At 42.1% G+C, this 19,158-nt stretch overlaps 1 protein-coding gene across 5 annotated transcripts in view; it reads left to right on the forward strand.

Moving 5' to 3' along the window:
- LOC148508057 (uncharacterized) overlaps window positions 1–19,158 on the forward strand; it is a 49,499-nt gene that overhangs the window by 20,339 nt on the left and 10,002 nt on the right. Inside the window, exons 8-10 of one of the 5 annotated variants that reach the window (XM_088445239.1) lie at window positions 5,484–5,581; window positions 5,705–5,816; window positions 7,453–9,138. In XM_088445239.1, coding sequence (XP_088301365.1) covers window positions 5,484–5,581; window positions 5,705–5,816; window positions 7,453–9,138 — 1,896 coding nt within the window. Of the gene's footprint in view, window positions 1–5,483; window positions 5,582–5,704; window positions 5,817–7,452; window positions 9,139–18,665; window positions 18,763–18,815; window positions 18,889–19,158 lie in introns of those variants that run through there. The other 4 variants (XM_088445235.1, XM_088445236.1, XM_088445237.1 and 1 more) reach the window with 4 other exon arrangements.

A 19,158-nucleotide genomic window follows, 5' to 3' on the forward strand; every position in this document is an offset into this window, starting at 1 on the left:
CTGTCAATATTAAATATAAAGTAGCTCTCTATAGTAAACACTATCCTAGAAAAGGGAGATGGAAATAAACAATCAGGTAACTTCCGCTTCGGAATGATCTGGGGAAAACCTGTTTCGACGTTGAGGATTCCGGACCGTCTGCCAAGAGGAAGGACGGGATTCAGTTGAGGGCAAGTCCCATTGAGCTAATGGTTCTTTCCAATCAGGAGTTTCAATTTTCGGGAGGCCCAGAGAAGAGCAAAAGGATAATAGGTCAGAGGGGTTGTAGAGAGTGTGTGATTTGCCCGAGAGAGTCACCTGCAGGTGGAAGGGGAATCCCCATCTGTACTTTAATTGGCGTTTACGCAATTCATCAGTCAGTGGCCGTAGAGCTCGGCGCTGTTGCAGAGTGTGCCAAGATAAGTCTTGAAAAATGTGAATAACATCGCCATTAAAATCCACACCGTCTAGTTGCCTGACTTTCCGCATTATTTCCTCTTTTTGGGCAAAGTAGTGTAATCGGCAGATTACATCTCTCGGGCGGTCGGATGAGGAGCCACGCGGCCGCAGAGCTCGATGTACTCGGTCAAATTGTAGCTTGTCGTTTGGGTTGTTGCCGAGTATCTCATTGAAAATCTTTGTTAAAGCATCGATTAAGTTCCAAGGGAGGACATCCTCAGGCAAGCCCCTTACGCGTACGTTATTTCTTCGGCCACGATTGTCCAAGTCTTCCATTCTGGTTTTAAGCGAGAGTAGTTCCCTAGATTGTTGGGCAACTATAGTTGTCAACTTAGACAAAGAGGAATCTGTGTGTTCCTGACTATCTTCTAGGGACGTAAGGCGGTCCGACAGTAAAGAAAGATCCTGCTTAACAGACGCCAACTCCTGACAAAGAGTGTTTTGGATATCTGACTTTGTTGGCAATATCTTGACGTATGTCATAAGTTCCTGTATGTCATTGTTTGACTTCGCAGAGGATTGAGAAGCTGGGGTCTCCATTGACATAGGGCTAGGAGGATTTGATGGATCTGGTGAGGAAGCTACTGAGTCAGAGATAGAGTCTTGTTTAGCAGGAGTTGGCAAGAGAAATGGACGTAGACCAGATTGAGATGGTTCTGTTCTAGGATGAGGAGTCTCTTTCTTATGAGCAGATTTCCCGGTTTTGCCCATGGCATACAGATAACTGAAAATGTAGGTTAATGATAGGCAGTAAACGTTCGTTTAAATGTTACGATGTCATATGAAAAGCTGAGGCAGTCGATCACCAACCCCCAGAGGCCAGGGGATTATTATATAGCCATTATGGATGTATGACGCCTTGTTTCATGGTAGTATGGTAGAGACAGTCATTGCGGTTAAGAGCCCTTATTACATAAATATCGCTCAAAAGTGTTGTCGATAAAGATGAAAAATATAAATCTAATGCCAAGTGCTGTTATGGCATGTAATAAAAGCTATGACCACCGGGGGGAGCACCAGTATCACTGGATCAGAGAACACTGTAATGGAGAATAATTACTGATTCCAGCACAAGTTAAATTCTTAACAGGATAACGGACACCACAGAGGGTTATACAGAGATAGAAGGACCAGTCGTCTCTTCAGAGTGTTCATTGAGGTAGACGATCTCCTGGAGACAGCCACCCACACTTATAGTGAGTATGGAGTGGCAGGGGTGTTATAGGTTTCAGTTGGGGTTGGAGGCTGTATAAGTGTGGCCGCCCGCAGAACTTTGCAAAACCGCCTCCAATGGTCCCCAAAGGGGGCAGTGGGGCAGAGCCCAGCAGTAGAGCCTCCACGGAGGGGAGAGTGCTGCAGGTTTAAGCGGCACTTCACGGGGCCCAGCAGGAGCCAGCGGCGACGGCGGCCGCGATTAGAGTAGCGCTCTTTCAAGCGGCGTCCAGGGGGCTGCAAACTGTAGTGAGAGTGGCACTCACCGGAGGATCCTCACGGGGGAAGGTAGCGGCACACCCCGGGAGGTAGCTGGGGTCAGGAGCGGCAGCCGCAGCGGAGGCACAACCCACGGTCCACGGAAGCTCCAAACTCGAGGCTGCGGCTTTAGGAGAAGATGTAGGCCTCAATCGAGCAAGGGGCTCAAATCACTCCGGAATTCCGGGAGATGGAGCCAGGGTGGTGTGGGCTCTTACAGGTGCCCGAGCAGTGGTGGGTCAGGCGAACAAGAAGCAGGCTCTTCCCTATAAAGGACAGGTAAGGCAGGAGCTATACAAAGCCACGTCTGTCCACTCTGCCAGTTAGGCCACGCCCTCCCAACCACCTTAGTGTCTAACCCTAACCCTCCCCCTAAATCCGCTACTTACCTTCGGGATGCCGGCACCAGGATTCTGACAGATGTCGGGTTTCCGGCATTGGTATTCTTAGCACCGGAATCCTGACTGTCGGGTTGCTGAACGTATCCCTTTAAGGGGACTATGGTGAGGTGTGATACCATGTGGCGAGTCAGATGGGCAATTTAGGGGCACAGGGAGAGGTCAGAGGTGCATTTAAGGGGCCCGTGAGGAGGTCTTAATGCTCGATTACAGAACCGGTTCTCATTTCTTTGAAAAGCTTTTAGATTTTACATTAAATCATCATGATAGGACCCAGAAACAGTGAGATACATTTTGACTACATTTTACTGAGAGAAATCAATGTAACTGCTTATTTTGTCTTATTTGTCGTTTCAAAATTATTTAGAAAATTATTGCAGTATACTTTAAAACAAAAACATTTTTACTACAGTGCATCCAGAAAGTATTCACAAAGCTTCACTTTTTCCACATTTTGTTACGTTACAGCCTTATTTCAAAATGGAATAAATTCATGTTTGTCCTCAAAATTCTACACACAATATCCCATAATGACAACGTGTAAAAAGATTTTGTTCGATTTTTGCAAATGTGTTCAATAAATAGAGATTTAGATTTGTGAGTTGCAGTGATTCCATTTCTCAGAATATATATATATTTATTCACATCTCTTCTTACTATCTATGTCTGTGTTCCAAGTAGAATATATTCTGTTACACTTTGGCAACGTCTCAAAATACTGCACAATCACTTAAACAATGTTGCAAAAGCTGTACTCACACTGTCCTTATTCCATATGATATTCAATTTATGTTGGTCATAGTGTGTTACCAGTCTAATAAATAAGTGATTTCCTCTTTCTTGAGCCGCTCCTTCATTACATCACCACCTCTGATGCCTAATTTGATTCTTTCAAGACAAAAAAACGTAATTACATGCGTGGAATCCTGGAGATGTTGATGAAAGTGCCTTGCAACGGTGGTAACTGGTTTCATATTAGCCATGTCCCTATCTGCATTTCTGATGGGACCTGCATGCTCTATATTTCTCTGGTACAGCAGGCTTGTGGTAATACCCACGTATACTTGCATAGAAATGTTATGCAATATACCACATTGGTCGATTTACAGTTAAAGAAGTCCTTGATTTTATGTACATTTTCATATGTATCCTTTATATCTTTTGTCGGAATCATATTTGCAGGCCCTGCATGACCCACAGGGAAATGTCTCTTTAGCGGTAGATGTTGTTGACCGAGATTTGATAAAATGACTTTGGACAAGATGATCTTGCAAATTGGGGGACCTTCTCCAGCTCATAAATTGGTTACTAATTTTTCAGCCAGATCCAGATCAGACAGCAATATGGGCCAATGTTTTTGTATAGCTTGCTTCAGAGCCTTCCATTCATCACAGAAGTCTCCAAGTCCATTCAACCTATCCTTCTTCTTCTCATGGAAGATCAACGGATTTTGGCTTTTTTATGAGTCTATGACTATAGCCACGTTCTTTCAAGCATGCCGTCATTTCAATACATTTCTCCTCATAGACTTGATCATTAGAGCAATTATGCTTCAGCCTTAAAAATTCTCCTTTCGGTATATTGCATATCGTTGGCGGGAAATGTGAGGTGGAATTATGAAGAGCCCTATTCGTAGCCGTCTTCTTGCGATAGAGTTCTGTCACCAGCATGTTACTGTCACGATATATATCCTTAAGTCCAGAAACGAAATACCCATCTTATTGTATTCGAAATTCAATTTTAGGTTTAGATCGTTGGTGTTAAGTTTTTTTTATGAACCATAATAGTTGTAATTCCGAGCCATCCCTTATGGTGAACACGTCATCTACGTAACCTAACCACTATACTATGTGTCTGGTCAGGAATTTGTTATCTTCTCTGAACACCGTTTCCCTCTTCCTCCATCCCAGGAAGAAATTGGCATACATGGGTGCACAAGCCGCCCCCATAGCCATCCCTCTTACCTGGAGAATATATAAGTCATTGAATACAAATAGTTGCGATTGAGAGTAAAATGTAGGAATTTTAAAATGAAGAGTTGAAAATCTCCCAAACCTTCCATTTTAAGAAAATACTCAACTGTCTTGGAGTCCAAGATCATGACTAATATAGGTATAGAGTGATTCAACATCTATACTTACCAATAACTGGTGTTCTTCCAATCTTATGTCCTCTAGCCTTTCCAGGACATCAGATGTATTCTTCACAAAAGATGGTAATTCCGTGACAAAAGATCTCAGGTGTACATCAATAAAAACACTTACCTTCTCTGAGTCCCCCTATTCCGGAGACTATAGGTCTCCCGGGAGGTTCTCTCAAGATTTTGTGGACCATAGGGAGTAGGTAGAATGTGGGAATCTTAGGATTGTCCATGTAAAGAAATTCATATTCCTCCTTAGAAATGATTCCATAATGAAATGCTTGACCAGTGACTCTTGTATATAGTTCCTTATAGTTCTTAGTAGGATTGAGTAAAAGCTTATGGTAACATTGTACATTATCCAGTGGTTTCCAGGCTTCTATCATGTACATATTTTTGGGACAGACTACTGTGATACCCCCTTTATCCGAGGGTTTAACCAGTACATCATCCCATTAATTTCTTCAATAGCTTTCTTTTTGCCAGGCGTCAAATCTTTGGGTAATCTCTGGTATCGCTTCTTTTTGTACAGTGTATCAAATTCTTTGGACACCAGGTACATAAATACCTTGGTTTCCGAACTAATGTTCTCATGGGGCGTAAATGTGGATCTATTCCTGCATAACAGTCTTTTTTTTAGGAAAGGTAAAGTCACTATTATCCTTTCCTGAGAGATGATTTTTAATATTGTTTTAAAAATAAATTAAAAAAATAATCTGTTGGTAAATGTGTGAATTAGACCCTGAAACACAAAATCAACCAAAAATTTACTTTCAGTAAATATACCCTTAGATCACGCATTTACTAACATGATTTTGTTACATAGTTTACAAAAATTCTGTCAAAAATCATCTGTTAGTAAATGTGTGAGTTAGACCCTGAAATACAGAATCAACCAAGATTGACTTTTAGTAAATATACCCCTCGGAGTCATTCCTGCTCTCCCTATCAATCTATAGGTTAATTTAATGTACTCACACAATATATGATATTACATACAGTATATAGTGTACTCAGTCACTGTGTGTCTCCTACAGATGGAGCCAGTAACAGAGATATCCCAGAGAGATGTCCCCGGTCTCCTTATACCCAGGACTGTACAGAGGAGAATCACAGGACCCCACAGGAGGATCAGGTAGGTGGGATTTAGGGTATCGTCAAATTCCAAGTGATTTTTTTCACTATATGATTCTACTGTTTATTTTCAATTAATAATCTCAGACCTAATTAAAGTGTTGTTTTATTGTTCGTTAATTAGGGTGACAACCTAACTGATATTAAGATAGAAGATATGAAGGTAGAAGAAGAGACCTATGTGAGGGGTGATCAGCAGTGTAAGGAGGAGGCAATCCCTACAGGTATCAGCACAGGTGAGTAATAATCATTCATTACAATCACTACAACTCTACGCCCTCCTATGTCACTATAAACGTATGAGGAAAACTGACCATTCAGGAGCTATCAGCGTTGCTTCACACCTGCTCTTCTCAAACCATTTGTGTGTTACCATACAAGAGATCTGAATAGTCTCCTAGTCACATTCTGAACTTACACACTACATCACACAACACACTGCACACAGGCTCCACCATCTTGCACACACACAGCTATAACCACATTCACAGCTGCATAATATCTCTGAAATCTGAATACTACATGATAATAGAAATCCACATACATTGATATATCTAAGTTGAGAGCCACCTCACCTGGAGGTACTCCAGAGACCTCCAACTAGCACTACAAGAACCAGCACACCCTAACAATGTTGGTCCCATCCATGCATCTCAGAACAGTAATACAAAATAGTGGTTGATCAGATCAACTTAATGGTATTTCACAGGGGCTTGTAAAGGGAGACAAGAAAAAAATGTTCCCCCCAGCACACTGCAAAAGGCCAGCAATAAGATTTGAATACTACATAATAATAGAAATCTAGAGATCTCTGTTGCATATATTTGCAAAGATAAGTGTAGTCCCCGTACATTGCCATCACCATTCTCTGAAGCTCTGTCTGCAACAAAGTTTCAGCCCGAATCACTATCTGGCCTGTGGCTGCGGATCTAATTGAAGTTGGCCAGAGCGGCATATAGAGGCTGCTTCACTCTCTTCACTCTCTTTTGTTACCTATGTGTCTGCCTTTAAGACTTCTTGTTATGTAAACTCATGGGCAGTATGCTAATTTAGCCTACATCTATTGTGCTTCCACTTCTCCAGTGTTAGTGTGTGATGTGACTGGTTGGGTGCTGTGATTAGGTAATGTCACTATATATGAGGCATCCTGTGCTATGATACTAACTGAGCTATGTGTATGCTTGTGGAATGCTACCCATTAAAGGGCCATGATTCAGCAGAGGACGGAATTGTAAAGCCGCACACAGGCAGCTGTGCGATTCCGTCCTTGCTAAAATGCAAATGCAGCAGGCGGTGTCTGTCTGTTACAGCCTAGGATCAGTGGTCACGATGGTTAACCCTTTGGTTAGGGTGTGGTAGCTGAAGCTTACCGCATTCTGCCCAGGTCCTGACAGTGTGCAAGGCCAAAAAGTCTGCATCCGTGGGCGCAGACCCTGGCCTTGCCACTCATGGAAAATGGAGGCGACAGACCCCGACTCCGGTACCACAGGCTGCCCCCACAATGGCCTCTGCCTATTAATCAGGCATAAGCGTGTGCAATCTCCCGGACCCGTTCTACACATGCACAGAACGGGTCTTGCACATGTGCAGATTTGATTCCCGATAATCGGGAATCTGCGTGAGGCTCCTTAACCGAGTCCTCTGCATTATCAGGCCCAACGTCCCTTATTTCTGTGCATTGACAATTGGTAATGTGGTTGTTTTTATATTTTAAGCTAATTATTTACATGTGCAGAAACCATATTTGCTGTATGTCTATTTATTATTGTAATACTTGTACTTATTGAAATGAACATCTGAACTTTGCTAATAGTAAGAAAATTTGCTTCTCTGTGTAAAAAAAGTTTATTTTCAAACATTTCTTTTAAACAGATGGACGCCCAAGCAGGAATACCTCAGGGGGACATTTAATTTTGTCTCCAGATTTTAAAATTGAACATAAAAGCATTGTGCCAGATTCTCCAGGAGAAATCCCTATTTCCCTACATATACATCCAGTACATCACTGTGCAGATATATCATCTGATCCCTCCAGTCATGAGGAACGTTCTCCTGATAATTCTGATATTGCTGCACATAGTACAGCTCGAAAAGGTGATACATTGCTTCCCTGCTCTAAATGTGGTAAACGTTTTACACATCAGCAAGCCTTGGTTAGACATAAGAAAACTCACACAAAGCAAAAATCATTCTCATGCTCTGAGTGTGGGAAATATTTTACACTGAAAGCAAGTCTTGTTATACATGAGAGAAGTCACGCAGGTGAGAAACCATTTCCATGCTCTGAATGTGGGAAATGCTTTACTCTGAAAACCAATCTGATGAAACATCAGAGTATTCACACAGGTGAGAAACCATTTCCATGTTCTGAATGTGATAAATGTTTCCAAAGAAAATCAGATTTATCTAGACATCAGAGAACTCACACAGGTGAGAAACCGTTTCCATGCCCTGAGTGTGGGAAATGTTTTGCACTGAAATCCACTCTGATCAAACATCAGAGTATTCACACAGGTGAGAAACCATTTCCATGTTCTGAGTGTGGAATAGGTTTCACAGATAAACTTTATCTTGTTAGACATCAGAGGATTCACACAGGTGAGAAGCCGTTTTCATGCTCTGTGTGTGGGAAATGTTTTACTACAAAATCACAAGTTGTTGCACATGAAAAAATACACACAGGTGTGAAACCATTTCCGTGTTTGGAGTGTGGGAGATGTTTTACAATGAAATCACAACTTAATGCACATGTCAAAACACACAAAGATGACAAACCATTTCAATGTTCTGAGTGTGGAAAAGGTTTTATGCATAAATCACTTCTTGTCATGCATCAGAGACATCACACAGGATTAAAACCATTCTCTTGCTCTGAGTGTGGAAAATCCTTTATACAGAAATCAACGCTTGTTGATCATCAGAAAATTCACACAGGTGCAACACCTTTTTCATGTTCTGAGTGTGGGAAATGTTTTACAGTAAAATTGACTCTTGTTAAACATCAAAAACTTCACACAGGTGAGAAAGCATTTTCATGCTCTGAGTGTGGAAAATGTTTCACAAGGAAAGCGGATTTTTCTGCACATCAGAAAATTCACACAGGCGAAAAACCATTTTCATGTTCTGAGTGTGGGAAACGTTTTATAACTAAATCACATCTTGTTTCACATAAGAGAACTCACACAGGGGAGAAACGATTTTCATGCTTGGAGTGTGGGAAATGTTTTACTGGCAAACCATCCTTTCTTAACCATCAGAGAAGTCACACGGGTGAGAGGCCATTTTCATGCTCTGAGTGTGGGAAATGTTTTACAGCTAAATCATATCTTGTTGCACATCAGAGAACTCACACAGGTGAGAAGCCATTTAAATGCTCTGAGTGTGGTAAAGCTTTTGCACAGAGTGCAAGTCTTTTGGGACATAAGAGAATTCACACAGGTGAAAAACCATTTCCATGCTCTGAGTGTGGGAAATGTTTTTCAAAGAAATCCCATCTTGTTAGTCACCGTAGAAGTCACACAGGTGAGAAACCATTCCCATGTTCTCAGTGTGGGATGGGTTTTACACTGAAATCTCAATTGCTTAAACATCAGTGTTCATAGTGGCAAAGTAATTTCCATGATCTGATAGACATGAAGTGAGGTTGCAGTAATATTTTAAATATTGTAAAATGTGTTCATGGAAATGATAAAAAAGGCATGTATATATTTACAGAGGGTATACTCAAAGGTATATAAATATGGCCGAGTTACGGAGGACAGTTAAACGTTCGTCATACAGTATATTAACATGTTATAATGTTATCACCTTCCACATAGGAGAATGTGTATTAATAACATAAGATTAGAACAGATCGCTTATGTGTGGGATTTACCAGACCAGATTCTTATTATAGGCTCCTAAATAATATATAAAATCCTGGAGGTATAATATGGGAACGTTTACAATCTGCTATGTCCTACTGTAATTGAAGGTGTGAGTCTGTTTGTAGAATTCTGTATTCTGTTACTGTCTCACTCAGGTAATTTATATAGTTGCTAAAATCTCGATAAAACAAAGATAAAACATAATCATACAAGATCAATAGTAGAATTCTCATTTTAATGAAAATATTCCGAAACATACATTTTAATTTAGTGTCTTTAAATTTTTAAATCACCACAACCCACGGATATGAATTTCATGTCATTTCTGTCTTTCGGCCACGTGCCGAGACTTCATAAAAATAAAATTTGACAAGTAGGCGCTTTAATATATGAATGTGCAAATATATATCAAGTGTCAAAGTTCCAGTTAGTAAAAGCTGTGGGTTTGAGGGGAAATTACACAAAATATTCCAAATAAAGACAACAATATAAATGTATATTAGGAAATAATTCCCATATACATACAATTCAACCCACGCTAATAATATAAATAGGTGGCTCCGCAGTAGGTAGAGAGAATGGCACAACATTAGTTATAAAGATTGGCAACAAATAGTATCACTTATTACTTAGTGTCCAGTTCTATGAGTGGATTCACTGTTCCACTTAATGGCTCATAAACAGCCTCAGTCCATATACATGATAAACAACACATTAAAGTCTTAAATAGAACTGCAGTAAGTTTGATGGGAGTAGAAGTTTGAGAGGAGTCATGCATCGATGGTTAAAGCCAAACAAAGAGAAAGCTGCACGCTGGCAGTACAGTGAGATCCTTCTCTGGGTATATAATCACTGGTAAATATGTGAAGTCCAAAATTCTGTTTGTCCCTTATGCAGCAGTAATACAGGAGTGTGTAGTTGTCCAGCTTCAATTGCCTGTTTATAAACAAATTAAGAGAACAGTGTATCCACTCATAGAACTGGACACTGAGTAATAAGAGATACTATTTGTATATTTTTTAGCATAAATGTTTTTATTTAATCTAATTTTTTAGTATTACACAGTTAGTGTTGTACTATTCTTTACCTACTGCAGAGTCATAAATTTGTTTTATATTAATAGCTCGGGTTAAATTGTATATAGGAACTATTTTCTCATATACATTTATTTCATTGTGTGTGCGAGATTAAACCTATTACTTCAGCTGTGATGTACAGTACAAAATTGTCAGCAACTGCCCAGAACTAGTTCGGTCTCTGCGGTTTTCAACTGCCTGGTGCCAGGAGCTAGCAGAATGTTTGTATCCTTACCATGTATTCGCACTAACAGCTACAATTGTTATTCCAATTTCTAAAGGTGCCCATACATCTGCGACGGATCACCGCGATGCAGGTATGCGATCGGAAATTTCCGATCGCCCATCGGATATTTCCGATCGCCTACCATCGATGTTCTGCGATCCGTCGCCAGATCGCGGACATTTCACATGTGAAATGTCCCCGATTTGACGATTGCGATAATTTTTTGATCACGATCGTCAAGTTGCCGAATTCCAACATGTTGGATGTCTGCGATCCTACGATGCCCGGGTTGCAGCATCGCGGGATCGCAGCAATCCGTCGCATATGTATGGGGCCCAATACATATCAAGTGTTCTCTCTTCACTATTAAGATTTTTAAGCTTTATGTGGCAATGTCATTTTTACCTTTTATTTCATGCTATTATTTGTATCATGATCCTTTCAATGTGCAGTGCTTAGTAATATGTTTTTGCTTTATCAATAACAGTATAATCAAACTACATTTAAATATTTGTAGAGTTCTATATTTGCCACTCATTCTATGCAATTTACAGTACATCGCTGGCCTATGTTTTATAATGACTGCTGTATTGTGTACTGTAGTTTATATGTGACTAATAGAATGTTTTTTATATTTGCTCTTTTAAGATTCAGTTTGATTTTATTTTGTATGTGTACTTTTTATTATATAGTGAATAAGTGGATGAAATAATAGTACAATGCCTGATATGGTCTAAATGCAAATAAAGTAATAAATAAAAGCTATAATTGCCAATTAAGATGACTTTTTGTTTTTCTTAAAAAAAAATTTTTTATACAAGCAGAATAAAGGGAAACAATATAAATAAAGCAGCTGATATAGGGAAAGTCTTTATAAGTAGGGAGGGGAGAGTGTGTGGTGCCATGTGTACTTGTTTTTTGGCAATCTATTACCCATCGTTTTCCGTTGTGTTGTTTCCTGGAATTCCTTCCAGGCATTCCATGTTGTCACGTATACTGGCTATCTAACCTGTACCATTAAAGCTTTAGGGGTAGATTTACTAAAGCTTATAAAACAGGCAAGTGGTGGTTTTTCCCATCGCAACCATCAGCTTCTAGTGTCACAGAACAATTAATAAAAATAGCAGTGCACTTAAGATACTGCAGCTATAAATGGTGACACTTCATAAAATCGCCCAAAGTAATACAGTAACCTAAAGATACCTTTACAGCGCTGTACTCAATTTCAAGTTCATAAAATCTTCATCACAATGAAGCTTATATAAATTGAAACAAAAAAAAAAACAGAGTACAATAACTAATTGAAAGATACAATTGAAAGGCGATTACCTAGAATAAGAGTATTCTATCCATTTGTTCTATGGAACTACTGCTGCTAAACACTAAGAAAATGAGTGGAGGATCATATTCTTAAAAATACCTGTATTACGGACACTTCTTGCTTTTTTCACTCAACCTGCCCAGGGTCGTTTAAGCGTCAATGACTTACCCCCCATTAAAAGTGTCTCCGTTAACCACAAAATATCAGTATTATATTAAAAACCAATTACCTTTTCAGGCGATCATTTACACTTTTAACATTCCAAGTTAGAAAATGTAACATTAAATATAACAAAAACTAATATTACATAGAAAAAGAGTCCAGTGCAGCACAACAAAAACAAAAGAGAACATAAAAAAACAGACACAATCTCTACAATTCAATCCCAACCAACCTCCACCTACCTTGTACACCCTCCCTTCCTGAGGTATACTTATCCCCTTAAATTTGCTAACGCAAAAAATAAAAAGGAAATTTATAAAAAACAATCATCAATGCAAGGGGCTCTCCATATATCCTTAATGTCCATAGATCTAACACTATGTAAACTGACATATTATTTGAAATTAGATGCCTGAAGCAACTCCCTCCACAAGAACCTTGTGCCTAATCTGAACTGAATGAGATGCATCAGAAACTAGCTGTCTATTGTCAGATTTTATTTAAGATCCAAACATGCCACCGCCTTCTTCGGTGTTGTAAAAAAATGTTTTTCACCATCCGCTATTTCACGTATTTTAGAAGGGAACAGCATAGCATATTGAAGATTCATGTCACGGGGTCAGCGTTTGATAGGATGAAATTTAGCTCTATCCTTTTATACATCTGTAGCAAATCCAGAAATACTGAAGTAGTGATTCCTTTTCGTACCAAGGGACCTTTACCTCGAGCCATTCTCAATATTGCATCTCGATCCTTATAATGGAGAATCTTTGCAATAAATGTTCGGGGAGGTGCACCAGGAGGAAGTGGTCTGGACTTCTACAAACAGTAGATGGGTGTACCTGGGTCCCACTGGTTTCTGCCAGTTCTGAACTGAAGGGCTGGAGAGCGTTACAATAATGAGTGTCTTCAGGCAACAGTGAAGAGTGGTGGAGATTCCTTGCAAGTTTGGTGCTACATTTCAGCAAATGGAGTTGGGGTTTTGGTCAGGATTAATGGTGTCCTCAATGCTGAGAAATACAGGCAGGTACTTATCCATCAGGGAGGCATATGACTGGCTCCAAATTTATTCTGCAGCAGGACAATGACCCCAAACATACAGCCAATGTCATTAAGAACTATCTTCAGCGTAAAGAAGAACAAGGAGTAATGGAAGTGATGATATGGCCCCCACAGAGCCCTGATCTCAACATCATCGTGTCTGTCTGGGATTACATGAAGAGACAGAAGAATGTGAGCAAGCCTACATCCACAGAAAATCTGTGGCTAGTTCTCCAAGATGTTTGGAACAACCTCCCTGCCGAGTTCCTTCAAAAACTGTGCAAGTGTACCTAGAAGAATTGATGCTGTTTTGAAGGCAATGGTTTAGAATAGTTTAGAAAATGGGAGAGTTTAGCATTGAACTCTCACATTGGTCAAGTTTTATCTTCAAAATGGGACAACATCTGGATGAGAGTTTAAGCACTTCTATTTTTGAAAAGCATTGTTACTTTGCAGCATTTTTTCCACACCTGCCTAAAACTTTTGCACAATACTGTATATGTGAAACACAGCTGTGTACCCTGTTATAGTACACACATATATAATATGCCTATTTATACTAATATATCACACTACCATTACACTTTACTGAGGGTAATGAAGAATATATGGGTGAGACACAGCTGAGCACCCTGTTATATTACATACACATACAATATACCTCTGTATAATAATATGGGATGTAGTCAGCATCCTGGCGTGTGGGATGCCGACAGTCAAAATATCGGCACCGGAATCCCGACAGCATCAGGATCCGGGCTCCAGTATCCTGAAGGTAAGTATTGTGGGTTAGACAAGGTTTAGTGTTAGGCACTAGGGGGAAGGTTAGGCACTACGGGGGAGGTTAGGTTTAGGCACTGGGAAGGGAGGGTTAGGGGTAACAACATTACGGTACTTGCCTGGTAATTTCAGGATTTTGACTGTTGGGATGCCGCTGTCGGTATTCTGACCGGTGGCATCCCGACCGCTGGGATCCCATTCCCAACCCTAATAGTATATCGCACTACCATTACATTGTTGGGGTACAGGGGAATATATGGGTGAGACACAGCTGTGCATCCTGTTATATTACACATATATAATATGCCTATGAATAATAATATATCACACTACCATTATACTGCTACTGAGGATACAGAGGAATATATGGGCGAGATACAGCTGTGCACCGTTATATTACATACATATATAATATGCCTATGTATAATAATGTGTCACACTACTATGACACTGTTACTGGGGGTACAGGGGAATATATGGGGGAAACAGCAGTGCACCCTGTATATTACATACATATAATATGCCTATGTATAATATATCACACTACCATTTTACTGTTACTGGGGAAACGGGAATATATGGGCAAGACACAGCTGTGCACCCTGTTATATTACACCAGTGGTAGAACTAGGGGGTGGTGGGCCCAGGTGCAAGAATATGCTTTGGGCCACCCTATACAGTGCCCCCAGTATTGGCCCCCTATGCAGTGCCACTTATACAGTGCCCCCAGTATTGGTCCTCTATGCAGTGCCCCCAGAAGTGGTCCCCCCAGTAGTAGTCCTTCCTATGCATTGCCCCCAATAGTAGTACCCCCTATGCATTGCCCACAGTAGTAATCCCCCCTATGCTGCATTGCCCCCAGTAGTCCTCCTATACAGTGGCCCTAGTAGCGGCCCACCCTATACAGTGCACCTAGTAGCGGCCACCCCCCCTACACAGTGCCCCCAGTAGCCTCCCCCTGCGCTGTGCCAGTTCCCGTACCGCCTTACACACACAAAAGAAAACCTTACTTAAATCCCCACTGTCCGCTCCTCTCAGCCCGCTCTGCACTGTGGGAGAGACGTCATGACGTCTCTCCCATCACCCGCTGGCGGCTGTGTTTGTTACTGTGTAGTGCAGACCGCTCTCACTGAAGTCTGCCCTACACTTGTGGGGCCCAAGGGACACTAGCGGCAGGTGCAGCGGCCCCTGCACCAAAGCAGGCCCAGATGCAACCCACCAGCTGCACCGCCACTAGTTCCGCCCCTGTATTACACACATATATAATGTATAATATATCACACTACCATTACACTATTACTGGGGGTACAGGAGAGTATATGGGTGAGACACAGCTCTGCACCCTGTTATATTACACACATAAATAATATGCCTATGTATAATAATACAGTATATCACACTACCATTACACTGTTACTGGGGGTACAAGAGAATATATGGATGAGATACAGTGTCACAAGCTGCTGCACTGTGAAAGTAGGACCAGGCGAACGCAGGGCGGTAATTCACTGAAACGCCTCCCCATCAAGTGTCAATCATTTCTGGATTGGCTCCTGCGGCTATTTCCTCCTGGCGTGAACGCTGCTCCGATTCCGATGATAGCGTTTCATGTGTTTCCGGCTCTGGCATTGTCTCCTGTAATCCAGTCAAGTTCCCAGTATCTAGTCATCTTTATTGTTCCTGCCGTTTGTGTTATCTTGACGGCATAGACCGCACTCAGTGCTCCAGTGCGCAACCCAGCATCCAGCGGCTTGTGTCAATGGCACAGGTCGCACTCCAGCGTATGTGATTGTTTGTACTGCCGGAAGTGTAATCCCGCGGGCACTAGGTGGATATCTGTGTCCTGAGTATGCATCCCATGTACTGCCGCTAGTGTCATCCCGGTAGCACTTAACGCATACCAGCATCATCTAGCCAAGTCTTCCAGCCCTCAAGGCTGCTACACAGCCCAAAGGCTGCAACTCAGTCGAAAGGCCACATCTAGCCAAGTTAACCAGCCCTCAAGGCTGCTACACAGCCCAAAGGCTGCTACTCGGACCAAAGGCCGCATCTAGCCAAGTTACCAGCCCTCAAGGTTGCTACACAGCCCAAAGGCTGCTACTCAGTCAAAGGCTGCATCTAGTCAAGCTTTCCAGCCCTCAAGGCTGCTACAAGCCCAGAGGCTGCCACATAGCCCAAAGACTGCTATTCAGGCCAAAGGCTGCATCTTCTTATTTGGCCCACAGGCCTCTTTCACAAACATCCCAGCTCTCTAGACTGTTGCTGGACTGAGTTTTTGGTAACTTTCCTTACAACCCTAACATTATCACCGGCCCCATTATATTAGGATAGTTTTTGTGATGGAGCCTGCCCAAAATCCTGCCCCAATTCTAGCTGCGCAGATTAAATTCCTTACCCAAAAGGTGCAAGAACTTTCCCTTCTAGTCGAGGAGACTCAAGGTGCTTCTGCCCATGCTGCGCTAGAATCCAAGTTGAGTCTGTCTGATCAGTTCTCAGGAAACCAAAAATACTTTTTTAATTTCAAAGAGAGCTGTAAGCTGTATTTTCTGCTCCGACCCAGATCCTCGGGCTCAGAGGTCCAGCAAGTAGGAATTATTATTTTGTTACAGGGAGACCCTCAGACCTAAGCCTTTGGTCTTCCCTCCAGTAGTGTAGCATTACAGACTGTGGACTAATTTTTTGCCGCAATAGGGCTGCTCTACGATGACCCTGACAAAGCGGCCATGGCGGAAGCCAGTCTCAGGTCGTTAAAGCAGGAGAATACGGCGGCTGAAGATTACTGTACGGAGTTCCGTAAGTGAGACGTGGATGCTGGTTGGAACGACCAGGCTTTACGTAGTCAGTTTCACTGGGGGTTATCGGATCAAATTAATGATATCCTGGTCCAATATCCTTCTCCGGATTCTCTAGATATCCTCATGAATCTAGACATCCGCATTGATCGGCGACCCTGGGAGCACAGAGTTGAAAATAATTTACTGTCTTTGTCTCCACGGTCTCCACTATGGATGGCTTCATCTGAGCTGGAGGAGCCGATGCAACTGGGAGCATTTTGTCTACCGGTCGAAGAGAAACGTAGGCGACGTTCTTTGGGTCTTTGCATCTATTGCGGTGGTAATACATTTAGCCCAGCTTTGTCCTGTCAAGTTGGGAAAAGGCAAGGTCTAGATGAGTTAGGGGAGGTACATCTAGGCCTTGCATCCATCTCTCCAGAAAATTCTGTCCTTATCACCACGGTGATCAATCTACCCAATGGTCAAGTTTCCGTCCTGGCCTTCGTAGACAGGGGAGCAGCAGATAAATTTATAGACCTGTCCTTTTTCAAGACCTTGGGTCTGAAAACCGAGTCATTATCCACTCCCCTGTCTGTTATCGGTCTTGACGGGGCAAGCCTTTCCAAAGTTCCTGTTGTCTCCTGGACCCCTCCTATAGAATTATCTGTTGGTGCGCTGCATCGGGAAGACTTGTCGTTCTTCCTTCTTCAGTGTCCGCTGGTTCCGGTCATCTTGGGGTTACCCTGGCTGAAAACACAGAACCCTGTGATACAATGGCAAACTGGGAAAATCCTTGAGTGGGGATCGACTTGCTTTTCCCAGTGTCTGTCTCGACCTGTTCGCCTTGCTGCTGCTGCATCATTCAAAGTCTCAGCTATCACTGCTCCATATCATGATTTAGCCGAGGTTTTCTCCAAGAAAAAAGTAGACATTCTTCCGCCTCACCATCCTTTTGTTTGTGCCATTGACTTGTTACCGTGAGCCAGACTTCCTAAAGGTAGGTTGTATGCCTTATCTATCCCAGAGGATAAGGCCATGCAGGAATACATTCAGGAGGCTCTAGATATAGGTGGCACTGTGCAAATTGGGACTCAGGACACGTCTAAAGTGAGATTAGCACTCTCGCTGTCCGTACACACTGCATAATATAGCGGAGGACGTGCGATGTGACATTATGTGACATGGGGTCATTCATTGCATAGTCCCATCTGCTATGCAGCACAGCAGACGGAACGATGAGATGAACGACCCAAGGGCACACAGGTTCGGTTGGTACACACTATGCGATCGAATCAATATACTGTACAATGGATCGCTTAGTGTGTACCCAGCTTAAGGTCATTATGTACAGAGAATTACATTTACAAGCTTCATCTGCAATTTTCAAAATTGATATGAAAATGGAAAACCCTCTAAGTTTCTCATTACCATTTTCTGGAGCTAGTGTACAAAGGAAAGAGATTCTAGAGCCTACTGCACAGAACCTCTGTATCAGCTTCAGAGGTTTAACAATAGTAAATAATATCATCTGCAGTAAAACACCGAGAAGTGTCTCCTCTCTCTGCTTCATCCTGCTTAGTGGAACGCAAAGGGCGGAAGTCTTGTGGAACGCACGGAGCGGAAGTCTTGTGGAACGCACATGGCGGAAGTCTTGTGGAACGCACAGGGGGGGAAGTCTTTTGGAACCCACAGGGCGGAAATTTTGTGGAACGCACAGGGCGGAAGTCTTGTGGAACGCACCGAAGGTGAAAGTCTATTGGAACGCACACAGGGCGGAAGTCTAGTGGAACGCAAAAGGTGTAAATCTTGTGGAACGCACAGGGCGGAAGTTGGGGTGCAAAAACTTCCGGGGGTGAGAGCAGGCAGTGGCTGGTGGGGTATGTACCTACATGAGTGACTAGTGAGATCTGAAGATTACCATATATGATAGGTACAGGTAAATCAGACACATGATTCTGCCCCCAGAGCTTTGTGCTGACCCTGGTCAGCAATGTCCATATAGGACATGGCCTCCCATCACCACTTCCAGTACTTCATTGCCTGGGGGCAGCAGTTAGCATAGGTGGATATAGAGGGGACGGGTGTCCTGTTTTTGTCTCAGAATGCATTGGATAGGCGTGCTATTTAAAATGTGCTTATTGCATTATCTTCCTGCTTTTTACATTTTTGCAGTGGAGTATGTTCAATTATATGATTACCAGTACAGGTGTGATTACATTACAGATCTCTCCAAGCTAGTGCGGATCATCATCCTGCATTTACCTGTTATACTTATATCGCTTACCTGATATTCTAATGCCTCCTCATACCGCTTACCTGATATTCTAATGCC

The sequence above is a fragment of the Taudactylus pleione genome, unplaced genomic scaffold (assembly GCF_031769625.1).
Source record: "Taudactylus pleione unplaced genomic scaffold, aTauple2 ptg000377l, whole genome shotgun sequence".
NCBI classification, from domain to species: domain Eukaryota; kingdom Metazoa; phylum Chordata; class Amphibia; order Anura; family Myobatrachidae; genus Taudactylus; species Taudactylus pleione.